The 19,811-nt window shown below is 44.8% G+C and overlaps 1 protein-coding gene across 2 annotated transcripts in view; it reads right to left on the bottom strand.

Moving 5' to 3' along the window:
• Positions 1-13,139: 13,139 nt before the first annotated feature.
• The window catches only part of LOC137301378 (cell surface glycoprotein MUC18-like), a 117,118-nt gene continuing 110,446 nt past the window's right edge, over positions 13,140-19,811 (bottom strand). Inside the window, exon 16 of one of the 2 annotated variants that reach the window (XM_067970838.1) lies at positions 13,140-16,955. In XM_067970838.1, coding sequence (XP_067826939.1) covers positions 16,953-16,955 — 3 coding nt within the window. In that variant the 3' untranslated portion in view covers positions 13,140-16,952. The remainder of the gene's footprint in view (positions 16,956-19,811) is intronic. The other variant, XM_067970837.1, reaches the window with a different exon arrangement.

The raw sequence follows: 19,811 nt of genomic DNA, 5'->3' as shown, positions 1-19,811 counted from the left end.
TGTATCTGTGATTGTCTCCCATCTTTCATTTCTAATATGCAATTCCTCTCACTTATAGCCTGGAACTTCTCTCCCTCCTCTCTCACCCCCTCTCTCTCTTCTGATAGATGATTCTTCTTTCACCTCCAACCTCTCTCGATATTAACTTTTCTTCTGTCTCTCTCTCTCTTTTATCAACGGTGCTATGGTCAGTGTCCTCTAAACTTCTCTTGTTACTCCTAAGTACCAAACCCGTTTTTCCTCCTAAGCTGTCCTACATGCTCCGCCCTTGCTACATCCTCACTGTATTGAAATCAAGTCTCATTGCGCTGTCTCCTAGTCTAATATTCTTTCACCACCTCATTCACCTCTTAGTGATTGCAGTAGCTGCTGATTCTTTTCCTCCTTGTCTCTCTCCCTAACCTTACAAAAGGACTTGCTTATCTTTCAGTTCTGAAGAAAGTTCTATATCTGAAATGTTAACTTGTCTTTTCTCTTAACAGATGCTGACTGACCTGTGTATTTTCAGCATTTAATGTTTTTATTTCAGATTTTCAGCATCTGCTGTTTTATTCCTTGTGGTTTGAGTGGTCAGGTCGCTAAAGCTGTTCATGTGTCCACAGGCTGTTTGAAAAGAGAATAGAATGTTGGGGGTTTATAACTAAGGTCTAACTCATACGTTGAGTGAGGTAATTCTATAATTCAATCTGGTCTTGGTGAGACCACACCTGGAGTAATGCATGCAGTTGTGATCTCCCAATTTTAAAAAAATGGATGTTAAGTTATTAGAGGGAGAACAGAGGAGGAGAAAAACTGGCCTGAAGCACTGCTTTTAGAGGGGAGGAAAAAATTACACACAAAATGTTAAAAATTTGACCTCATGAATCTTTTTTCAAAAAAAAAGCTGTTGGCATTTCATGGAAGAAAGCTTTTTAAAGAGAGTTTTCAGTTTCACCTCAAATGGACCCTGGCTTCTGCTCACTCCAGGTATGTTGGCTGTACAATTTGGATTATATTTTGCAATCATGAGTGTTCACAGAATCTGGGACAAGGATGCAGCATTTGTGTCTTTGATGGATTATTTATTGGATTCTTTCTGGCTGGTCACAGCACACGCAGGGTTAATGTTAATTACTGTGAACTGGTTCATCGATCTGCATGGAACATGCAGTGTGGTCTTTGTTTTCTGTTTTGTAGCCAGCTTGCTATCCATGCTGCTACCTGTCTCCTGACTCCACATGCTCTGACCTTAGTAATGATTATCGATTACCTTTTGAAAATTCAAATATATTACATCTACTGCGTTACCCTTGTCTATTTTTTTCTGTTACTACTGCAAAGAATTCAATAAGGTTGGTCAAGCAAGACCTTCCCTTTTGAAATCTGTGTGGACTATATTATATTTTCAGTTTCTAGATGTTTTTCCGTTACACCTTTGAGTAAAGATTCCATTATCCTTCCTACCACTGATGTTAAGATAACTGGTCTGTAGTTCCCTGGACTTGTTCTAGCTCCCCTTTTAAATATAGGAACCACATTAGCTGTTTGCCAGTCCTCTGGCACTATTCCCTTTTCTAATGGTCATTCCAGCACGCCCGCTATAGGCGGTGGGGACTGTATCAGGTGAGGCAGTGGTCTGGGTGCTACAGTTGGCCCCTGAGTTAGGGCACTGGCCTATTCATCAAGGCATTCAAAGGTCGTGAGTTTGAGTCCTACTAGGGTCGAATTATTGAGGGTTTGAAGCTGAACGATGAATGCCCATGGTTAAAAACCCGACTTCTCCAGTGATCCTTGTGACTTGGCTGTGAGGCCCCCCATGACAGAATAATTTGATGCTCACTATCGACACTCAGATGAAGAATGCCCATTTGGGTGAGGTACTGGAAGGGTGCCAGTGCCTGTGGAACTGTACCCCCGTGAGGGCCAGTGCCTGTGGAACTGTACCCCCGTGAGGGCCAGTGCCTGTGGAACTGACTTCAATGGAAATAAAAATGGGGAGAGATGTAAATGAGCTGCCGACCCGTGATCACCCGTTTTACACTAATCTCAAAAGTCAAGATCTGCAGATCTACCTCAATCTATAATTGAGAAAATTTACTAATTATGTTGGAATATCTGCTAAATAGTAAAGTCTTGAGAGTCTGTCTTGGCTGCACTGATTTAGCATTTATAGTGCGCTTAGAGGGGACAAATTCTCGCTCCCTCCCCCAGCACCGCGCCCCCCCCACACTCCCTCCATTAAATCAGCACCAAACCCACTCTTTCAAATGTGACTGGTCTGTACAATAGGCTGGGTGACTCATTTTCGGCTGGTGCGGACATGATGGGCCGAATGGCCTCCTTTTGTGCCATTAATTTTCTACAATTTTACAACACCAAGTTATAGTCCAGCAATTTTATTTTAAATTCACAAGCTTTCGGAGATTTTCTCCTTCCTCAAACATTTGCCTGAGGAAGGAGAAAATCTCCGAAAGCTTGTGAATTTAAAATAAAATTGCTGGACTATAACTTGGTGTTGTAAAATTGTTTACAATTGTCAACCCCAGTCCATCACCGGCATCTCCACATCATTAATTTTCTATGATAATGTGTTTGGAACAGATCAGTGGGTTTCCCAGAAAAGGGGTGAAGCCATTCAGTGTAAACATCCCGTGTAATTGATATCATAGGGATCTTTTTAAGGTAGTAGATTTGATTGACAGCTATATCAGAATTGAAGATTTAAGTCAGGTATGTGAGTGGTGGATCCACATTTCGTTGCAGTTCTTTTAATGGACAGCTCTTGGCCAGGAGCTCCAGGCTGTAGGCTTATATTTGGCTGCCTGCATTCAGCTCACTAATTAGCCTGCAGCAGTCAGAATTGAGTCCAGTCAGAACTGTGTGGTAGCGAGCAGCCAAGTAAGGAGTAAGCAGCCATGTTTTGAGGGTCATTCACGTGCTGAGTGTTAGTGCAGGAGAAGCACCTTTGGACTTTGTTTCAATGCTGGTTTCTGGCTGAGAATTCCACATTCCAACCACCCTCTGCGTAAAGAAAATTTCCTAGCCTTTCCCTTTAATTCTTTTGTGATCACATATTTCCATCATCTTGTTACTGACGTCTATACCAGCAGGAAAAATACCGATCGCTATTTACGGGAACCCTTAAATAACCAGCAAAGCCAAAGTTCGCATGGCCCCACAAACATCAGTAGAAATCCCAGAGCCCCATAGAATATGGCTTACTGAGTCACCAAATCCAACAGCCTTGATACTCAATGTACAGATAATATAAGGCTGTTGTTCACTATGTGCCTAAGGCAGGAACTAACTGCCCTGCTCCAATAATCAGCCTCTCTCTGTTATATTCACAGCATGTGGAGTCATTTGCTGGCTCTCTCTGCCTTCCGGATGTTTCTGCCTCTCTCTGTTTTTTTTTTCTCTTTTTTTTCCCTGTTTGTTTTTTTGTTGAATGTGTATTCGGGGGTTCTGCAGATGACACCTCTCTGTCTGAACACGGTGATTGCCTTGGCAACGGGAAGTTGCAGGGGCAGTCTGTAAACACCATGTATTATTCAATATGTATAAATGCGTAGGCTTCAAGGAGATCCTGAACATTTACCTGAGGAAGGAGAGAATCTCCGAAAGCTTGTGAATTTAAAATAAAATTGCTGGACTATAACTTGGTGTTGTAAAATTGTTTACAATATTCACAGCAGCCAGCAGAGGGAGTTGATGCACTACAAAGTACGATAGAATCCCATTAAATACATGTCCTGTTGTTCAGAACTTATAGAAGTCCAAGGACTAACCTTTTAAGGCCTCCTTGGCGATCAGATTTTCTGAGGCCTGTGCAATGGACCAGGTTCCTGCCTGACTGATGCAATAATGAAGTAAAGAAAGAACAAACTTGTATTTACACAGCGCCTTTCGCAATCTCAGGATGTCCCAAATCACTTCACAGCCAATCAAGAACCTTTGAAGTATAGCCACTTTTAGGGAAATGTGGCTGCTAATTTGCAGATTGCAAGATCCCACAAACAACAATGAGATAAATGACCAGATAATCTGTTTGTGATGTTGGTTGAGGGATAAATATTGGCCAAGATACCGGGAGACCTCCCCTGCTCTTTGAATAATGCCACGGGATCTTTACATCCACCTGAATGGGAAGATGGGGCCTTGATATAACATCTCATCCAAAAGTCGGCACATTGGACAGTGCCGCGCTCCCTCAGCACCCCCCAAATCCCTCCGAACAGTGCCGTGCTCCCTCAGCACCGCCCCCCTCCCCGGACAGTGCCGCGCTCCCTCAGCACCCCCCAAATCCCTCCGAACAGTGCCGCGCTCCCTCAGCACCGCCCCCCTCCCCGAACAGTGCCGCGCTCCCTCAGCACCGCCCCCCTCCCCGGACAGTGCCGCGCTCTCAGCACCGCACTAGTGCACTACTACAAATTTGAAAAACCTCTATCTGCACAGGGCTCTCGTGCATCCAAACTGTCAAATAGTGGGAACGCACTTTACAAATCTGACAGATACTGAAGTTTTGAAGTCACTGACGCTGTTAAACACAGTGCGGCTAGGTACTGTGCACAGAGTGACCACCAGCTGCTCTCTACCCTTCGCTGCACAGTGCTTGGACTGATTTTTTTCTAACCTCAGTCTTTTGCATTCTTTCTAAAGGATGTCCAAATTGTTTCTTAAACCCGTGCTTTTCGAGTCATCTGTTTTTGTGATTCTGATGTGTGCTCTGACCCACGAGCACGAGCCCTGACTCACTTAATTTTGCCCAGTTTCACCGTTACAGATTTAAATATATTTTTGATTTTCCAGTTTTCTCCCCTCTTGAAGCTGCTCACTCACACTGGGCAGTGGATTCTACAGGTGTCACCCACTCAAACAGCCGTTCCTCATGTGTTGAACCGAGTCAATGAGTGTCAGTAGGGTAGCTGATCATGGGTTGGTGATCAGTCAAACCCAGCCTGATTATCACCTGATGCCCCCATACATGCACTTTCCAGCAGCTGTAGAATCAAGTTTGCGCCCCTGGTATTGTAATCTGGGCTTGATAACAGGGTCAGATGATTCCATACGGGAGGTGTGGATGGAGGGTGAGTTTCTGGAGCTGGTTTTGTGCTGCATCTAATGGTTGCTTTGAGTAATACTATCGGTCTGGAAGCAGATCATTTAAAGAAAAGAAAAAACTTGCATTTATATATAGCACATTTCACAGCCTGAGACCTCAAAGCGTTTCACGGCCAATGATGTACTTTTGAAGTGTAGTCATTTACCTAACTTAAAAGGGGGTGAGTGGGGTGGAGGAGAACTTGAAGTGGATGGGAGAGGGCTTAGGCACAGTGACAAGGTGTATCAAACAGGACCCTGAGAAGGGAATGGAGGAGGTTGCAGAGAGAGGTGGGATGAGGCCATGGAGGGCATTAAAGATTATGATTTTAAATTATCAGGCAGCATCTGTGGAGAAAAACAGAGTTAACATTTCAGGCCGACCTGAAGCGTTAACTGTTTCTTTCTCCACGGATGCTGCCTGACTTGCTGAGTATTTCCAGCATTTTATTTCAGATTTCCAGCATCTGCAGTATTTTGCTTATGATTTTAAATTGAACGGAGTGGGGGATAGGGAGCCAGCCTATATCAGCAGGGAATGGGACTTAGTGCAGGACAGGAAATGGACGCAGAGTTTTGGATAAGTTGGAGTTTGTGGATGGTGGGAGGGCAGCAAGGGGATTGTTAGAGAAATTGAGTCTGGAGGTGAGAACGGCATGAATGAGAGTCTCAGTGATGGAGGGACTGAGGTGGGGTAGAGTCAGGCAATGTTAGGAAGGTAAAGTAAGCTGTCTTGGTGATGGAGACAGATGGTCTCGATCTTAGAAATCAGTGAGCCCCTTTCCTGGATCCCCTCCTTGGAGCCGTCTAGTAACAAATGTGCAGATGGTGAAATCTTTCACACTGTGTGTGTGGATATCCTGTGCTGCATTCCCTGCCTCAGTCAGCACAAAAATCCCACTTCCACACTTCACCCCTACCTGAAAATGAAATACAGGATTTTATTTTTAAATGGCAGCATGAGAGCAGGAAAGTGACCACATTCACTGGAGCAGGATATCTCTGAGCTGAGTTACACTCCAGTTGAAGCCCTGTCTGTCAGCCATTATCTGATGCAAATCATCCTGTTTAACAAACTCCCAAGTGTAACAAAGCGAGACAGGCTGTGGGCTGTAATGAGGTTTGTCTGTGTGGGTCCCAGTTGTCGTACAGTCTGTTTTCTCTCTAATTCCACCTGTCAGCAGTCCCAACTGCCGCTTCCTCCCGCATGGTGCCCATGTGTCACCATCCTGCTATCTGGGATGTAACCGTGATACCAGTTAATGCATCGCAACTCCCAACAGCAGCAGCTGTTTCACACAGAATTAAACTTCATTTGTTATTTTAAACAAGTTAGAAATGACTGAGAGGCAGCAGGTTAAAAAAACAGGTTTTTATTTTTCATTCCCCACAGTGACTGCAGTTTCCAAACCAATTCTTTGTTTAATCCATAAATTGTTAAAGACCAACACAGACTGGTGTGCGCACTGGCAGAAGGACGGGGCAGTTCACTGCTTTCAAATCTTTCTCCCCACCCCCTCCCCCATCCAGTTTTCTTTCTCCCCACCCCCTCCTCCCATCCAGATTTCTTTCCCCCCCACCCCCTCTTCCCCCCACCTCCCCGCAGTTTTCTGCCCTCCTCCCCTGAAGGGCTAGAGACCTGTTTCGATGTTCTTCCACTGGCCATTCACATAAACTGCCATTTCTCATGTGAGTCTGGGCCTGAATATTGGCAGGTTATTTGCCCTTAGAGGACCTCCCAGCCCAGCCTGATCCTCTCCTCATCCAATGTCCCCTCGCCTGCGCTTTCCAGCACTGGACAGTGATCTGGAGGAGGAAGATTGACTGATTTTTTTTTTGCCCCTTCCTAGTTCAATGACACTGAGGCCAGTGATAGTAAACTGCTGCCCCAGAGCAATCAAGTACGGTGAACAGCTGGAATGCTGAACAGCTTCGGAATAAAGCACAGTAATTGTAAAACTCTGGGAATATTTTGTGTTTTTGATGAGAACGATCCAAGCACTATCAGCAAAAAGGAACAGAAAAGAGTAGAGGTGCTCAAAAAAAAATGTGGTTTAGGAAGTATTCAGACATTAACGGTACCTGGATCTGAGCAACAGCTGGGTTCTTTAGACACTGGCAGCTGTGGGGTTTGGTTTTCAGAGATGTTTGAAATTGGTCTCCGATGAGCTCATGATTATGTTAGCAGCTGATTAGGGAGACTGTACCGTGAAACGTTTGTGGGCGATGAACTTGCCCCGATGCTTCTCGCTGCCTCGGCAAGGTCGTGTGGAATCTGACAGAATGCTGAGTGAAACCATATGAGAGATTTATTTTGGGAACAGTTTTTACTGGTGTGGTGACAAGTGTTCTGCTCCAGCCTGATGATTAACCCGATTAAGTGGTGAATAACAAGATTGGTGGGGTGCAGTATATTAAAACATGACCCTTCATCTCCCAGTCCTGGGTTCAAATCCAGCACAAACAGACTTTGATGAATTACGTAGAAATTACAACACAGAAACAGGCCATTCTACCCAATAAATCCGTGTTGGTGCTTATCCTCCAGATGAGCAGCGCCCTAATCCCATGCTCCTGCCCTGTTCCCATAATCCCTTTATTCCCCTTTCCTTCAGCCACCTACCTAACCTGTTCTTAAATGCTGACATGGTTTCTGTTTGTCACTAACTTTGATTCATCTCGCAGCTCTCTGTGCAAAATAAAGTTTCTCCTGAAGGCCCCACCTGATGAGAAGATCCGATTTTGTTTTTAGTATATCGATGATGAATACACAGGAGCCTCCTTATGCCAGAATGTGTTGCAGAAACCCACATCTAGATTTACAATCTGGCAAAAAAGAGCAGCTTCCACAGTAGTGACTGCATTTATGGCTCAGAAATAGCTACTCAGAATTATCCTTTCCAAGGACCTTGTAAATTCTCACCTCCTGTCGTGTTTCCTTCCTCCTACAGTTCACAAGTGTTGTGTCCTGTACTGTTGGCCTTGGCTGGAGCTGCAATCATTGCCAGATTCTAAACTGGCTGGGGGGTGGAGAGGAGGGGGCAATTCTACTACGGCCAATTATTTCAATTATTCTTTCCTTCTCTTTCTCCTCTCCGAGTGTCTCTCTCTCTGTTTCTGTCTGTCGATGTTTCTTTCTCCCTGTCTCTTTCCCTCTTTCTTCTGTCTTGTCTCCTTCTGTCTCTGTTTCTGTCCCTCTGTCTCTGTCCCTAGTTCTATCTATCTATGTCTCTCTCTCTGTCCCTTTCAATTTGCTGTCCATGTGTTGCAGGATTTCCTCGTTACTGTCCGCTTGCCAGTTCTTTGTTTAAATGCTCCAGAGTTCGATTCAGTGCCCTTGTCTCCCAGTACCAATGGCTCCTCTTCCTGCTGCTTGTGCTGTACCATATTTTGAGGCCCTTGTGATTTTGCAGCCACAGGAGCAATTTGGGTCGGTCCAATATTAACTTTTAATTGTAAACCCTGCAGTACCAGTTTAAAAAACCAGGACAGTACCTCAGAAAACCTGCCATTTACAGCCCAGTTTACATCCAAAATAAAACAGGCAGCTGGTCCTTGGCTTGATGTAGATATCTCAATTTAAACAAAAGAGCCATGTGGAGATGGAACATTGGGCTGGATTTTAACATAGCCGGGATCAGGTGTGTTGATTTTGGGGGGGAGCTGCTAATTGGAGTGAGAAGAGAACTCACTTTGGGCTCTGATTTTAGTAACAATCTTTTTATTTTATTTTATGTTAGTTATGGTACCTTTGGTCAAAAATAAATTCATATGTGACTGAGCTGGATTAACATCAGTAAAGATACAGTCACTACCACGGGGCGCTGGGGTTACTGAGTGACTGTGAGCGAGCTGGATTAATATCAGTAGAGATACAGTCAGTAACACAGGATGCTAGGGTTACTGAGTGACAGTAAGGGAGCTGGATTAATATCAGTAGAGATACAGTCAGTAACACAGGACGCTGGGGTTACTGAGTGACAGTGTGAGGGAGCTGGATTAATCTCAGTAGAGATACAGTCAGTAACACAGGGCGCTGGGGTTACTGAGTGACAGTGTGAGGGAGCTGGATTAATCTCAGTAGAGATACAGTCAGTAACACAGGGCGCTGGGGTTACTGAGTGACAGTGTGAGGGAGCTGGATTAATATCAGTAGAGATACAGTCAGTAACACAGGGCTCTGGGGTTACTGAGTGACAGTGTAAGGGAGCTGGATTGAATAGTCTGTTGGCACTCACTGCCCAGGCTAACACAGAATGGCACTGTGGGTGATGTACTGGGGAGCTACCTGCACTGTGGAACTGCAGCAGTCAGCAACTTCAAATTGAAAACTGGAGGAGAATAAATGGGTAGCTAATTAAACATGGAAAGATTCCTCCTCACTGCCTGCATTGACCCCTTCAACTGAGAGGGTAGACCCAGTCCAACCTGTAAGTGTTGCTAGGTAAACAGGCGACAGCCATTCATTCCCTTCTACCCATCCCTTGGATTGTATTCCTGGCTGAACCCACTCCTTTTGGCCTGTGCTCCTGGAGAGAAATCCTCCCTCAATCCTGGACAAAAGCCCTGAGAGTCACCCAACAACTGACTTGAATGACAGCCCACAGTGCAGCTCTGTGGCTGAGTCAAACTCTCTCGTGCTTCAGAGATGGACTTTGCAAGGAATGTGAAAAATTGTTTCTGGTGACCTGTCAGCATCTGTTTGATACTCTCCCCGCAGCGTGCTGAGAATTATGTGATGGCTTTCCAGCAATTGCAGCTGCAGTAACGTTAAGATGTAGCATTCTGCAATTCCCTGTCGTCTTATCTCCACAATGTGGGAGGTTGGTTACTTTCCTACTAATTAATGGAACATGTCCTGTCACATCTAAAGCTCTTTCTTCTGATGGGTGAATAATGAGGGCTTTAGGTAATCAGAGTAATACAATGACACCAAGGCTCTAGGAACCAGACACGGACCCAGATCCATACTGCTGCCCTAGGCAGACGTATTAAAAGAAACACCTATGGGTTCTGTCACAATGCTGGATGTTTTAGAGATTAATTCCCCCCCCCCATTGTTCTCCCTTCCTGGAAAGACTAGCTGCTGTTGGGGTACAGTTCCACAGGTGGGGTGGGGCGGGGGGGGGGTACAGTTTGACAAGTTCAGAGTTTTCCTGGTACCTTACCCATTCTACATTTGGGAGTCTAGATAGCTAGACAACTTGCATTGACAGACTATTTGATTCAAACATCACAGTCCTGCCTCTGCCCGGCCTCCACAGATGAACACCCCAGCAGGGTACACCAGATAATTATCATAGTATGGTACAGCACAGAAGGGCGCCATTCAGCCCATCATGTCTATGCCGGCTCTTTGAACAAGCTATCCAATTAGTCGCACTCTGCTCTTTCCCATAGCCTTGCAAATTTTTCCCCTTCAACTATTCATCCAATTCCCTTTTGAAAGTTACAATTGAATCTGTTTCCCCCGCCCTTTCAGGCAGCGCATTCCCGATCGTAACAACTCGCTGTGTAAAAAAATGTTTCCTTATGTTGCCTCTGATTTTGCCAATCACCTTAAATCTGTGTCCTCTGATTACCGACCCTTCTACCACTGGAAACAGTATTTCCTTATTCAATGTATCAAAACTGTTCATGATTTTGAAAACCTCTATCAAATCTTCTCTTTACCTTCTCTGCTGTAAGGAGAACAACCCCAGCTTCTCCAGTCTATCCACATAATTGAAGTCCCTCATCCCTGGTACCATTCTAGTGATCTCCTCTGCACCCTTTCTAAGGCTTTGACACACAAAGTGTGGTGCCCAGAATTGAACACAATATTCCATCAATGGCCTACCCAGTGTTTTATAAAGGTTTAGCATAACTTCCTTGCTTTTGTACTCCATTCCTCTCAATAAAGCCCATGCTCCCATATGCTTTTTAACAGCCTTCTCAACTTGTCCTGCCACCTTCAAAGATTTGTGTATGTACACCCTCGGGCAGAGGTAGAGCACAAGTTAGATACAAATCTCCCTTTACACTGTCCCATCAAATACTCCCAGGACAGGTACTGCATGGGTTAGATAGCGAGTGAAGCTCCTTCTACACTGTCCCATCAAACACTGTTGTTGCAATGTGTCTTTACCCAGTCTCAAATGCCTATTGCACCACTGTAATATTTCAATCTCTGACACCATCCACCATTGAAGCCTGTCAGAATAAGATTGCCAGTTTGTGCTTTGTTATATTTTTTCCCTTAGGACCTGGAATGAGGTGCAGCTAAACTTGCTTCATATAGGGGCCTTGCAGCCAGCAGAGAGGGGGGACTTCAATCTTCTCAGTCTGGGCTGGATTGAATTTTGCTGAGTGCAGCACCCAGCCCCCCTCACAGTCTATTTAACACATACTGACTGCTAACAGGCCTCTTGCTGAATCTCATTCTTAAAGTTCCAAATTCTGAATTGATAGAATGGAATATTGCCCAGACTAAATGCACATCATCACCAGTGGAACAGCCTGTTGATCCCAGGGGATGTGGGGGGTGCAGTAAAATCTGACAGTGCAAATAAAGGTGTAGATTCAGAGATTTCAAACCATTGCAACATTTTTTTACCCACAATAATTTTGATTAAGAAATCAGCATATACATTTGTAATCATTCTTAGTAATGGGTGTTATGTTTAAACTGGTTTATCGTGCTGAAATAGTTGCATTTTATTGAATTTCTTATTCTGGTAATTACTGCCCAACAGTAGCAACATCTGGTCTTTCCTGGTTTGGGATCGAAAACTACTTGAATTTGTGCCCGATTTACACTCGCTTCTCCCGTCCCTTGAATCCAAGTGCTATTCCTAGAGACCCTCAATTGGAAAAATCATTCTGCTGCCAAAAAGCTGAGGTCTCTGAGACCTGAGCAACTACTGAATGTTCCAAAAAGAAAGAGTCCCATTCAGTTCAGGGCCAGGGAGTTCAGGCTGAATTCCTTTGGACCAACTCACATGACTCTGGATAAACGGCTGTTTTGTAGGAATTTTTAAACCACGCGCCCCTCTCTTGAGCTATGGTGCTGGTGCTAGTAGGTGGAAACCCAGATGCAAGAAATTCAAACAGAAGATAATGTCCAGATTATTGAGATTTTCTTTTTTAAAAACACTTCTCAAAGGCGTTGGCTCTTGCTGGCGTTCAGTTCAAGGGGTTCATTCTTTCCCCCCTCCCCCCGATACCTTGCATAAGTGGCCATTCTTCAAATGACCATTTTGGGGGGGGGGGGGAAACGGCATAGGGATGTAATCACAGCCAAGTCCTGTTCTGGATTTACCTGGCATATTTTCCAGCAGAGACTGCTGGATAGTGACTGGGAGAGTTAATCCTGGATGATTGCTCCTTCCCTAGCCGAGGCGCTGAGGCCAATTTTAGCACCTGTATCATTGCCGCAGCACACACCAATGATTAGAATTGGGACCTATTGATCGTACTTCAGTAATATTAACCCCCCAAGCTGCCCCAGACATCTCTAACCAATTGTGGCACATCTCACCCAACTGAAGGGACAAGTTCTGGCATCGGGCACTGAGAATCGGCTCGGCTAAACATTAGAGGGGAGAACTTGGGCACCAACTGAAACTGGTTAATTCCGAATTGATACCACAAAGGACTGTTTCTCCCTTCAAGCCCGAGACAACAATTGGGCCAAACCCTCCTCAACTGTATCAAGCCCAAACCCAGCTTTGCCTTCTCATTAATGTGCTGCTACATCTTGTACTCTTCAACCCTGGCCTCTCAACTGTGTTTGTTCCAAGAATGATGAGAATGCAGATGACTTGTCCCACAGCGACTCCTATCTCTTGTCCCTTTGCAAACTGTAGGTGGTAAGAGCTCTGACTCAGGATACACCAAAGCTGAGAGAAAGGGAGAGGAGTGAGGCTGACTGACAGAACTCAACCCCCTTTCCCCTTGGTCTAGTTACAGATTGTAATGTGTATGCACGAGAAGGGAATGCACATCTTCAAAGCAAAGGAATTCTTGGTTTATTTTATCTAAAGGAACGTTCCAGAGATTTCAGAATGCTACAAATCATGTCAGGAATTTGCAACAGTATTTTATTTGGCATTTTCTTCTTTACAAATCATAAAAAAACACAAACAACAGAAACAGTCACAACCTTTGTTTAGATTTACATAAGACTGAAAGTACGTCAGTGGGAGAATGAGGCTGTGCACGTGATCGATCCCGAACAAACCTCCCATACTTGCAGAAGAGCCTTACAAAAAATACAGTTCACAGCAACGCAACCATCTTCCACGGCTGAGTGATGGTGGCTGCGTGATTCCTGTCTGTGGGGAGCTCAACTTTGCACAAAATAATGTACAGATACATCTGGTTGCGCTCACTACCTTAACCAGCACATCTGGCAGGTTAAAACCAGAAGTGGAACTGTTCTGTGCACATGGCTGTGCATTTCTGGCTCAATAATGGAACCGGGAGGGGTAGACCTGGCACTGGGGAGTGACGTTCTTCCCACTCAGCTCCAAAAACCCCTCCAAGTCAATGCTCTAAAGGATCGGGTGGTCCTCGCTGAATGAATAGCAGGGGCCTCGCCAGTGCCCTGTACTGGTTGGCTGTGGTTTTAGCTGATTAAACTCGAGTAGTACCCCTGTGCTTAATTGGGAGTTCCTGAGCTTTGGGCTGTGTCCCTATGGGCAGAGTGTGCGCACTCCATTTTGGGCAAAGAGAAACTCTACCTGTAGGGGCTTCTCACTAACTTGGTTCGCAGAATCTTAAACATGGTGATGAGGTTACCTGCCCGTCAGACACCCAGCTGGCCAAGAAAAAAAACTAGGCCACTCCCTGCTGCTTCAGTGACTCCCAAGATCCGATGAATGCCCAGCTGCCCACAGCATCACCCAGTGTAGCCCCAACATTAATCATTCAAACTTAAAGGTGGTTTCTAATTAATGGGCATCACCCTAGTCTCATGGAGGACCTTCTGTAGACTTGCGTTAACTCTGCAGCAGTTCAAATCTGTGTACAATATAATTTTAACTATATCATGATATATATAATCCAGATACAGCTTCAGCACCTGCAGGAATGTTCTAGAAATTTCAACACAAGCAACAAACAAGAGCAAGTTAACTTGTAGCACGGCAATAGAATAATGTGTTAACATGTTCATGACCTTCATTCTGAAAGAATCAGAGATGGCAGAGAGCTGCAGCAGTGATACTGAGAGATTGAGACCATGCTCTTTATAAGGGAGATGCTACAGAGAGGATCTGAGGGATCCTCTATATTGCTCCAAGTTTTCTTTGACTCCTCAAACCCAATACTGAACTCCTGGCAATCTGACCGGGGACCTAGATGCAGCCCATGTGTTTGCTGTAACGCGATCTTCATCAGTTGAGGGCTTTGGAAAAGCGTTCCCATCTACCAACCACTGTCTAATTGCAAAGAACCGAGGCGGATTTTTCACCAGTTTCAGTGCACAAAAGATCTCAGAAAAGGGGCAGAAAAGGAAGCAACAGTCTGATTGGTGGTGGTAGAAGACCAGGACAACTGGAGCTATGGTCAGTGTCAAAAACTAGACAACTGCTCCTCATTGAGTTGGGTTGGGTTCTTCTGACAGGTACAGTGTTATGATTACTAGAGACTTAACAGCACTGGATTATCAGGAGGACAAACCAACAATCTTCTAAGAGTTCCTGAGAGAAACCCAGCCCTCAAAAACCCTTTAAGGAAACTATTTCCACCTTTTCTCCTCCCGTCGTGCCACACACACACACACACACACACACACACACACCCACCCCCACCCACAGACAATCTATCTTTACCAACTAAAAATGTTCTGGCAATTAACTTTTAATGGTTCAGCTCTACACTTGCCATGCACCAGGGGATAATGTTTGATTTCATTTGACTACAGGTTATCATCTTAGCTACTCAGAGTGAGGCTTTTGCTAGCTGCTTGTTTATAATGTTACCCCTCTCGTCAAAGAGAGCCAAAAGATGGTGTCAGTGTTTACAGAATATAACACACGCCCAACAGTTCTTTAAGTAGTGAAGTTGAAGGCCATGTGACTATTTTCAGTGTTGCTGACTGGCACAGACAGAGCCTGCGAAAAGGGCAGGACTCACTAAAAGGTTTACTCTATCATTAAACTATATACAAACTCTTCACAAGCTAAGCCGGGAACACAAAGCGCATGAATCATGGGGCCTCCAAGATAACGGACCGAAACACAGTCACGTGGTCCTTGGTACTTTAGAGAGGGTGGGGGGGCTACAGGATTGTAGTGATATATCCTGAAGATTATTATTGAGAACCCCATCCCCCACCCCATGTGTTCCGCTCCCTTACAGTAAAGATAAATACAAGCTGGCTTTCTTGCAATTCCTTCACTGCTGCACTAGGAAACTGTGTTCCTCCCCATTCAAGTAATTGTAATGTTTACTCTTGGATAGGACTCTGATTTTTTTTTGTAAAAATACACTTGTTAAAGACTAACTGACTGCTTTCTTCCTTCAATCATAATTTTGAAACCAAAGTGACAACGGACCACAGGCCTCGCCATTCACAGAAACATAGGCCCTGCCTCTCTCAGATACAGAGGCCCTGTCACTCCCAGAAACACAGGACCTTCCACTCACAGAAGCACAGGCCCTGCCACACTCAAACACAGGCCCTGCGCTGGTGAAAACATTAAATGATTATCTGTGTTTGTGACGGAATAAAGATGGTGATGAGGCCATTCTCATTTCGATTATGTGCCTCAATCAAGTCCCAAATCCTTATTTCTGGAATTTCAGTTTGGAGGAGCTCCAACGGGAAGGAATTTCCCACAATACAGTGCATTTCATTTGGAGTCACCAGAGAGTAAACACCACAATCGATCATTGAGTGATGAATGTTCCCAATAGAAACCCTCCCCAACAGAAAATTAACTGATCCTGTAAATATGCAGAAAGATTCCTGACCTAATGTTAATGTTTATACTGCAAAGCCCTATGGGAAAAATTGGTCAACTAAACCCCCTCCCCCGGCCACAAATCTCTGTTCCTTTCGCTCCGGGTTACCAGCTACAGGCAACACGGATTTCCTCGCCTGGCACCAAGACACCGGCTGCTGAGCAAAGGCCTCAGCTAAAACCTACAAAGTACTTTTATCATCTCAACTAATTCTCCTGGTGGGAAGTGGGGATATCGCTAAAAAACGCAGTTTAAAACATACAATGGAATTACACAGACCCATTTGACATCACCTCTCGTAACAACAATCACCCGACTGATGGTGATTCGTGTGGAAAATGAAAATGTCTGTCTGCAGCTGGTTGGAATAATTCTAGGATGGTGGCTAGAATTCCACATCGAACAACATGGGATCCAGTCTGTTTCTTTATATCCACGTTCTTCATCCAAAAGGCCAATTTTCAATCAGTGCGATCAGAAGGGATTCATACGAATAGTATGGAAAGGTTTCTTGAATTTTCTTTTCAAATATCTCAGAGACTGTAGCCTGGACGTGCATTTCGCACTAACTGCTGATGTGACAAAGCATTAACTTGAGCAGAAACCTACAGCTGAGGGGTGACTTGCATTTACGGAGATTAAACAAAAAAACATCATGGCCCAGTTTGACCGTGGAGATTTGAGTGGGAGCGATAGACCGTGTTTTCCTTTCAGTAAAGTGTTCAGCGTTTTCCAGTGTGCTTCAATCTGTCAGTGAAGGAAGGGCTCCAGCGATGGTCGGAACGGCTTCAGTGTAGGAGCGTGTGCAGCGTTTGTAAAGGCAAAAACATTTCACGTCACTGTCATATCCGTGCGATCAGGCCCAGGCTGCGAGTGCTGCGGTTACTTCCCTTCACTCCGCAGGTCTGCATATTCCTCACCCTTCACTCCAGAAAGAGAAGGGAAAACAATATGAACGTGTTAACATGATGTCTTACTGCTGGACTGCCAATGAGTGCACCACTGATTAGTCCACTTCCTCTACCAACACAGAGTTCCTGATCTGCCTGTGACATGGGAACATTAGGAACAGGAGAAGGTCATTCGGCCCCTCAAGTCTGTCCCGCCATTCAATCAGAACGTGGCTAATCTGTATCTCAATTCCATTTACCTGCCTTTGCTCCATATCCCTTAGGAACATAAGAACAGGAGTAGGCCATTCAGCCCCTCGTGCCTGCTCCGCGATTTGATAAGATCATGGCTGATCTGTGATCTAACTCCATATACCTGCCTTTGGCTCATATCCCTTAATACCTTTGATTGCCAAAAAGCTATCTATCTCAGATTTAAATTTAGCAATTGAGCTAGTATCAATTGCCGTTTGCGGAAGAGAGTTCCAAACTTCTACCATCCTTTGTGTGTAGAAATGTTTTCTAATCTCGCTCCTGAAAGGTCTGGCTCTAATTTTTAGACTGTGCCCCCTACTCCGAGAATCCCCAACCAGCGGAAATAGTTTCTCTCTATCCACCCTATCTGTTCCCCTTAATATCTCATAAACTTCGATCAGATCACCCCATAACCTTCGAAACTCCTGAGAATACAACCCCAATTTGTGTAATCTCTCCTCGTAACTTAACCCTTGAAGTCCGGGTATCATTCTAGTAAACCTACGCTGCACTCCCTCCAAGGCCAATATGTCCTTCCGAAGGTGCGGTGCCCAGAACTGCTCACAGTACTCCAGGTGCGGTCTAACCAGGGTTTTGTATAGCTGCAGCATAACTTCTGCCCCCTTGTACTCTAGTCCTCTCGATATAAAGGCCAGCATTCCATTAGCCTTATTGATTATTTTCTGCACCTGTTCATGACACTTCAATGATCTATGTACCTGAACCCCTAGGTCCTTTTGGACATCCACTGTTTTTAACTTTTTACCATTTAGAAAGTACCCTGTTCTATCCTTTTTTGATCCAAAGTGGATTACCTCACATTTGCCTACACTGAATTCCATTTGCCATAGTTTTGCCCATTCACCTAATCTATCGATATCACTTTGTAATTTTATGTTTTCATCTACACTGCTTATAATGCCACCAATCTTTGTGTCATCGGCAAACTTAGATAAAGGCATAGAAAGTCTCATATCTAAGTCGTTAATAAATATTGTGAATAATTGAGGCCCCAAGACAGATCCCTGCGGGACTCCACTAGTCACATCCTGCCAATGTGAGTACCTACCCATTATCCCTACTCTCTGTCGCCTTTCGTTCAGCCAACTTCCTAACCAAGTCCGTACTTTTCCCTCGATTCCATGGGCTTCTATCTTAGCTAACAGTCTCTTATGTGGGACCTTATCAAATGCCTTCTGGAAGTCCATATAAATAACATCCATTGACATTTCCCCTGTCCACTACTTTAGTCACCTCTTCAAAAAATTCAATCAGGTTTGTCAGGCACGACCTACCTTTCACAAATCCATGCTGGCTCCCTGATTAACTGAAAATTCTCGAGGTGTTCAGTCACCCTATCCTTAATTATAGACTCCAGCATTTTCCCCACAACAGATGTTAGGCTAACTGGTCTATAATTCCCTGGTTTCCCTCTCTCTCCTTTCTTAAAAAGCGGAGTGACATGTGCAATTTTCTAATCTAGAGGGACAGTTCCTGAATCTAGAGAACTTTGAAAGATAATAGTTAGGGCATCTGCAATGTGCTCACCTACTTCCTTTAAAACCCTGGGATGGAAACCATCTGGTCCTGGGGATTTGTCACTCTTTAGTGCTATTATTTTCTTCATTACTGTTGCTTTACTTATATTAATTTTATCGAGTCCCTGTCACCCATTTCCTTTCTGTCTGTGTAATCTTTACCTGCAGTGTGACCACCTCACTGAACGTGCTATCCACGATAGTCTCAGCATTGCGGATGCTCCACAGTGAATCCATCCGCAGCTCCAGCTCTGAAATGCGGTTAGCCAGTAGCTGCAGCTGGACACACTTCCTGCACACATGGTCGCCAGGGACACTGGTAGTGCCCATGACTTCCCACATAGTGCAGGAGGAGCATATCATGGGTGCGAGCTGTGCTGCCGTGACTTGCCTTAGATTTACACTGCGTTCACCTCTCAAACTCTCCTCCCGCTCTCGGTCTCTCCTTTTTTACTGTGCTCACCTCTCGGACTCTGCTGCCTCACCTGTGATGTTGCACAGTACCCTTGATACCCTTACCCAACAAAGATTTATCTATTTGATCAGGTGATTCTTCGGAGGGTTGAGGCGGGGGGCCGCTCAGAGAGAAAATAATCTCAATCACCCTGATATGCAGCAAACAGAAGAGAACCAATGGCAGATACTTTGGAGGATGCTGCACATCCTCTTTACAACATGGTGCACAACACAGAGAGCAACAGGGAGCGGAATACGGTAAATAAGGAGACCCACCAAAAGAACAAAAAGAATCCTTAGAGGTAATCAAAGGAAGAGTACTTCAAACCATCCTACGGTGGGAGGTTCAGACCCAAGCTGAAGCTGTGCCTGCTCCCAGAGCTTATTGCTGCTTTGAAACTACCAGAAGAACAGCAAGATGTCAATGTCAGCCAAGGAGCACGTGATCCCCATCACTAACCATTATATCATACAGGCACTTCCATCTTTATTGAGTAGTGTTCTGGTATTTCATGCTCTACAATTAATAGTAACACCTGCACAGGTACTGATCTGGAGTGGGTAGACACACCTGGTCATGTCTGGGTCTTGGATCAGATACCCACACAGGCCCAGGTCTGAAACACAAACCTGTACAATATCC

This window comes from Heptranchias perlo, chromosome 33 (genome assembly GCF_035084215.1).
Source record: "Heptranchias perlo isolate sHepPer1 chromosome 33, sHepPer1.hap1, whole genome shotgun sequence".
Taxonomy (NCBI): domain Eukaryota; kingdom Metazoa; phylum Chordata; class Chondrichthyes; order Hexanchiformes; family Hexanchidae; genus Heptranchias; species Heptranchias perlo.
Note: the sequence above shows the minus strand (reverse complement) of the source record. Positions and strands in the feature narration are given on the sequence as shown.